Source organism: Glarea lozoyensis (assembly GCF_000409485.1).
Source record: "Glarea lozoyensis ATCC 20868 chromosome Unknown GLAREA2, whole genome shotgun sequence".
In the NCBI taxonomy this organism is placed as follows: domain Eukaryota; kingdom Fungi; phylum Ascomycota; class Leotiomycetes; order Helotiales; family Helotiaceae; genus Glarea; species Glarea lozoyensis.
In genome coordinates this window covers 417,938-423,735 of record NW_007360994.1, presented here as the reverse complement: position 1 = coordinate 423,735, position 5,798 = coordinate 417,938, and the positions used below count along the sequence as shown (strand labels likewise).

The 5,798-nt window shown below is 47.1% G+C and overlaps 3 protein-coding genes across 3 annotated transcripts; all 3 read right to left on the bottom strand.

Annotated features, from left to right (window-relative positions):
* Nucleotides 1-132: 132 nt before the first annotated feature.
* GLAREA_03457 (uncharacterized protein) lies at nt 133-708 on the bottom strand (the record flags this gene model as incomplete). Its single annotated transcript, XM_008083710.1, has 1 exon — nt 133-708. The coding sequence occupies one exon, from the start codon at nt 706-708 to the stop codon at nt 133-135; it is 576 nt and encodes a 191-aa protein (XP_008081901.1).
* Nucleotides 709-1,602: 894 nt separating this feature from the next.
* GLAREA_03456 (uncharacterized protein) lies at nt 1,603-3,045 on the bottom strand (the record flags this gene model as incomplete). The annotated part of the gene is made up of 1 exon (XM_008083709.1): nt 1,603-3,045. The coding sequence occupies one exon, from the start codon at nt 3,043-3,045 to the stop codon at nt 1,603-1,605; it is 1,443 nt and encodes a 480-aa protein (XP_008081900.1).
* An 861-nt stretch (nt 3,046-3,906) lies between these two features.
* Nucleotides 3,907-5,751, bottom strand: GLAREA_03455 (uncharacterized protein; the record flags this gene model as incomplete). The annotated part of the gene is made up of 1 exon (XM_008083708.1): nt 3,907-5,751. The coding sequence occupies one exon, from the start codon at nt 5,749-5,751 to the stop codon at nt 3,907-3,909; it is 1,845 nt and encodes a 614-aa protein (XP_008081899.1).
* Between the last annotated feature and the right edge of the window lie 47 nt (nt 5,752-5,798).

Here is a 5,798-nt window from a genome sequence, read left to right as displayed (position 1 = left end):
GGAGGAGCGGCAGCGGCTGGATGTAGTGCAGTATTCGCAGTATTTGGGGTGAATGGGGATTTGAAGGAGATGTGTTGCTCTGGGCCTGGTCGAATATTTATTTGCGGTGATGGGGTCACTGTGGCAATGTCATTAGTACCATTTCTTAGCAAGACCAATTCGCGACCATTGCATTGTTTGCATTCTGAACATTTTGGCCTGTAACAAATATGCAAATAATGTCTTACCTGTGCTCTGCTGCTCCACATTCACGGCCCTGTCACCAGAATTGGTTCCGTCGTCAGTTTTAGCTGTCGTTCCGACAGATGGCAAAGATTGACTCCGATCGCCAGGTTGCCGTTCCACTCCCAGTTTGCTCCTATCTTGCTCTGGTGAGCCGCGATATTCCTGCGACAAAGACGTTGCAGCACGAGGTTGATTGGAGGTCGTGTCGGCTTGACTCTGTTCAGTCCTCACGCCTGGGCTAGCGAATGTGACGGTTGGCAATGGACCAGCAGAACTAGCGGCCACAGGACTCTCATCTTCTGTCTCGGGTTCTCCCAAGAGGGCCAGAAGCGTTGAAGCATCCCCGCGTCTGGATCTCGTTGTCACCGGTCTTGGAGCTTGATCGAACCTGTACTCCTGCAGATAGTCCTGGTCGTGTGCTCCCTCATCATCTCCGCTGCCGATTGGCTCATCTGGGACCTGGACACCGATGTAGGACGACATAGCGTTTTGGTCATATGGAAGTCATAACGGTGGGCTGTTCAAGAGCGCATGGGGACGGTGATATAGACTTCGACGGAGAGTGGGCGAGGCTGAGTCGAAAGATAACAGAGGAAGGCGCGCAGGGTCGTGTGAGTCTTTCTGGTCTTGGTGCGATGGTTTCTAGGTTTTTAGGCTGTGATGCGGGCTTTTTCTTCACTCGTATCCTTGTAGAAGATCCAGTCGCTTCAAGCCACTGCCGAGAAATTACAATGACATAATTTCTTGGAGAAAGTATTGTCTATTACCTCTACTTATATTGATTCCATTAATTAATCTAAGTTATTGCGGCACACATAAGAAATACCTCATCATGGTCTTTGTGGAAGAAGTGGTACAAAAGAGCATGGATCAATGGTCCGATGGACACCATAAGGTTACAATACCAATTTGTGGTCGACACTTCCCCGTGTGGGCAGACGATTAGTAACTGTTAGTAGCCGTGCGCCGCCTGCTCGTCCTGGCCCGTGCCGGCTTTTAGATCTAACCGAGGAAATCGGTTTAATCAGACGACATCTCTGTTTGTGCTGGAGATGTGGTTTGAGGGGCCACATTTCTACGTTGTCTTGACATCGTTTCTTCTATCAAGAAGATGCATCAGATGTTGGATTGTTACGAATAGTATCTTCTATACACCAGCTGGCAGCAGGCTAAGTTCTTTGGGATGTAAGGAAACTCTCAGCTCAAGGAAAGCAAGTACACCATTTCTAAAAATACTGTTTTAAATTCTATCCTAAATTTTTATTTTATCTTTTGAAAACTTTACATCAATTATACAAGCTTCCAAAATTCTCACTCTTTTCCTGCCATCCTCTTATACCACCCCATCAAACGCAACCCACCAACCCTCAAACCAACCTAACAACAAAACTTCCCCCCACACTTCCCACAACATCTCGGTCTATAAACCTTCTTCCCAAAAACAACAACATCCAATCCCCTCACCCACTTCTCGAAATCCATCGTCTGCAAAATCTGAACTGTCCCTTCTTCTCCGGCGAGCACTTCTGGTGCCATATCCTTTGCCTTCTTGTTCCCATTTCTTGCCCTTCCCTGAATTGCAGAAACCTGATACATCTCATCCGCAAAGGATCGACCGTACGCCTTGAGATGAGCGGCCAAGCGATCTTCTATGTTGTGCGCTAGAAGCGAGAGATCAACGCCTGACTCCGCTGGCACATGGACCGTGAAGACGAATTGACCAAGAGAGTAAGTGGTTGTTGGTAGTTTGCAGCTAGATGCGGAGGCGGACTGGTTTTTGGAGAGTTTGATGGAGGCGTATGGGTTGAAGCGGATTCTGATTGGAATGGTAAGGTGCTTTGGCGGGATCAGGGTAGCGGTAGATGGCGTAAAGGTTATGGTCGGGGTGGTGATTTGAGGCTTATCTGAAGATACGGTTTGCGTTTCCATGGGAGTTGTCAATGCTGTGTCAAACGACGCATAAGATGTTGACCGCGACAGAGGTGGCGTCGCAGACACATCCGGCGTGATCGTTCTGGAATTAGAATACTCAGGTGTGGGAGGGCGAGTCATGGGCGGCGTGTTGATTGATGAAGACGGATGACTAGCGCGGTTGGATGCTCTTGATACGGCTTCAACCAGAAGAGGTTGAGCGGACTTTAGACCTTGCATAAGAGCAGCTTTTTGCGACTTTGGCGGTGCATATGGAGTATAATTTGGAGATGCCATACCCATGTCGACTGAATTTTGGCGTGTCTTTCGTGGAATTGACGGTGCCTGAATATCTGCCATCGTAACTGATCGGGGTACGGCATGAGTCGGTTGCAAAATAAGAGGGTGGGCTGTAGAAAAACGCCGTCGTTGATTCAGCTGTATTGTATTTAGCGGTTTCGGTTCTCCTGGGATTGATGCCTTCCGAGATTGACCCTGCTGCGTTGTTGTTGCTGCCATTGGGGTAGACTGAGTCCGATGGTGAAGCTGCTGAGCAACAGTTGGTGCCATCGGCGCAGAATCGAGTATTGGACTCGGAGCTGGTTGGAATGGCTCATTCTTGGGAATGCCATTGTAAAAAGCTTGTGAAACCGGTCCTCGACGGATCCGATGCGGCTTCACTTTTTCGGTCGGACTTGGGTCGTAATCTATGACCAATGGTGCAGTTGTTTTATCGAGCTTAGGTTCTAGGATTGGATCGTACTGCGTCTGCTCGGAGGTGGGAAGAATGTTGTTGGAGGTGTCTGAGTGCGGTCTTGGAGGAAGAAGTGGTGGGATTTCTTGTTTGATGAGGGTTGACTCGCTATCAATAATGGACGGTGCGGTTGGTTCGTAGTGGTTGATATCCATGGTTGGAGGTGATTGAAGCTGCTTGCAGGTAGGAAGGGGATTATATACTTGTGGACGGGGTCTTGGAGGGAGCGTGGGCGGAATTGTGTTTGTCATTGAATATTATTCGGATCGTGTTCTATGAGGGGTGGTACACTCGTTTCGCAGAGGCTGAGCTTTGGCGGGAGTGGAGGTGGTATTTTGAAGCTCGTGTCGAATGTTGTTTGTTTTGAAGAAAGGGCCTTGGAAACCGTCGATTTTCAAGCTGGACATTCCATCTCCGCCTATACTTGATAATCTTATTCTTATATGACAATTCGAGATTTTAATTGAACAACAATATAATTTTTGTGACTCAGAAAGTGTGTGATCGCGAGGACGAAATTTATGGTCCTCCCAGAGGATGTTTGTCTGATATCAGGCAACCTTGAAAATTTTGAGGTTGTGCTAGCAGTTTGCACATCATATGACGAGCAAACATTCCATATCCTTCTGAATTCGAACTTCTATTCACTCGAAATTTCGGTGTGTTGGGGTGCATATTCTGGGTGAATAATGATCAATGTGAAGAAGGTTGTTGTCACCCATGAACATTTAGCTTGTTGCTAGTGCCTTTACAACACAGTCCACCTCGTATAATCTTCCGGCGACCAGTAATCTCATGGCTAAGTCTAATTAAGATGTTTGACCTTGTTGACCTTAGCTACAGTTTTCGAGTGAAATAATAGCAATCGCTACCAAATCAAGTCTCATTTCTTGGAAATCTTAAGATAAATGAGAAGTTACAGTCGCCTCGATGCATAAGCATTCTGCTGACCTGAAAACGATCGTGTATCCTTTCATTGTCCACTCCCAACAGAAATTTTGAGCTCTTTTATCAGTTTAGCAGATCTCAATCCAACTTTCTTGCAAAACAGAATACTTTTTAGCAGCCGCGGCCACCAAGTCATCTCTAACCAACTCTACTTGGGGTCGGACTTGCTCCGGAATCCATTCTGATGCAAGACGAGAATCAATGACCTTCTCAATATCAAAGGCTCCATGGTGTGAACATTTCATCTTCATCGCTTCTACCGCTTGTCCTTCCATCACATCATCAATATAACAGTCTCCAACCAAAGTATAACATCCGTCCTGTCTTCGAAGCGCGAAAGGCATATCAGCACCACCGAGGACACAAATAACATCCCCGGAGCCAATTTGACGGGGTCCAAGACCAATATGACCGGACACTGTTAGAAAAAGCCGACTATTCTGACAGACGTTACTTGCCACGGCCTCAAAAGCTTTTGCATCGCCGTCTTTAGCAAGGGCGTTCAAGACAGAAATATCGAGATGTTCATTTGCCTTCGAAGTCTCTATTTTGTCGATACTCGTATCTTTATTTGCGCATAAAAATGCTGCAAAATGGGACAGCAATGCATGTACCTCCCTTTCGCGACCTCCGTAAGCATTCCGTCCGCACGTCAGCGTTCTTGAGAAAAGCTCCAAAATCTCAAGTGAGACGACTTTGAACATTCCACAAGTCAGTAAGTCCCAAACGCTGTCGCGCAGGTTTTCATCTTCTCGGCAGAGCACTGTTGTGATTCCAATACCTCTGACTACTAGGTGTGAGGTGTCTTCGGTGATCTGACGCTGAAAATCGAGGCCACGAGCGGGATGGAACCCATCCTGGAGCGACCACGGAGCCAGCATGAAACCAGCATTTTTGCCCCATATAGGCACCCACGAAGGTTTTGAATCTGTTATGTATTCTTTGTTTCGTGTCGCGCCGGTTTTGGTCCAGGACTCCGTATTGACAAGAAATTTTAATGGCTCCGGGTGGTCCATAAACTTCTCTGCAACTTTCCGGAACAGTGTTTCGGTGTCTAGGGTATAATCCGCTAGAAATAAAGGAGAGTTTTGTGGATGATGATCTTTAGTCTGAATTCCTAGTAAAGCAAAGATTGAGTCTCGTGGGTCGGTCGCTTGGAAAGTGGCCGTGAGACGAAGCAGCTGTAAAAAGGTGAGTTGAACTGATGGTAGCCCCTCATGAGATGACAAGCGGAATATGAGATATGCATTACATATACCCGTATTTGATGGTTCACTAATAAACAAGTTCTCAATATTTTGGTTTCTGATGATCGCGGCGGCGAGTCCTACCCAGTACCAAGATATACTGCAGTTCTGCCAAATGATTTCGCAGGATCGAGACAAAACGGCTTCTTGGATAACCCATTTCCTGCGGAACCAGCTTAGGCGGAAAAGGTCTGATAACGCGAAGTTTTCGTCATCTTCCTTTGCAACTGGGCCAGTTGGCCGTCGAGCCAAAGTCTCGGATGTAGCATCGTCAGTCATCCAGTATTCTGCAGGATGGCGTTCATCCCAGGAATTGACGATGCGACAGATCAAGTCCAAAGACTTCTCAACTGAGGCCTGTTTGGACTCTCCCATCCAGATGACGGTTTGTAAAGCATTACTGTAAATCAAGCTCATAATCTGCACCTGTTGTGCTCTCTCCCGATCATTGCTCTGATCGATGCACAACGCATCCGCCCACACGGTTCGCGATCGGTCTCGATGACGAAGACGCTGGAGTGCTCTCCAGAGATTGGGCTGGACTGTGACGTTTTTCCCGTTGCAAATTATCTCCCATGGCTCATATAACTTTTTCTGCTCAGTGGTAAAGTCGTTCCACTCGTTGTTATGCCAGCTGTAAGACAGAGTCTCGTACTGGGAATGCATATCCGATCTTAAATAGCATTTAAGGTGGCATTTGATAGGGTCTTCGA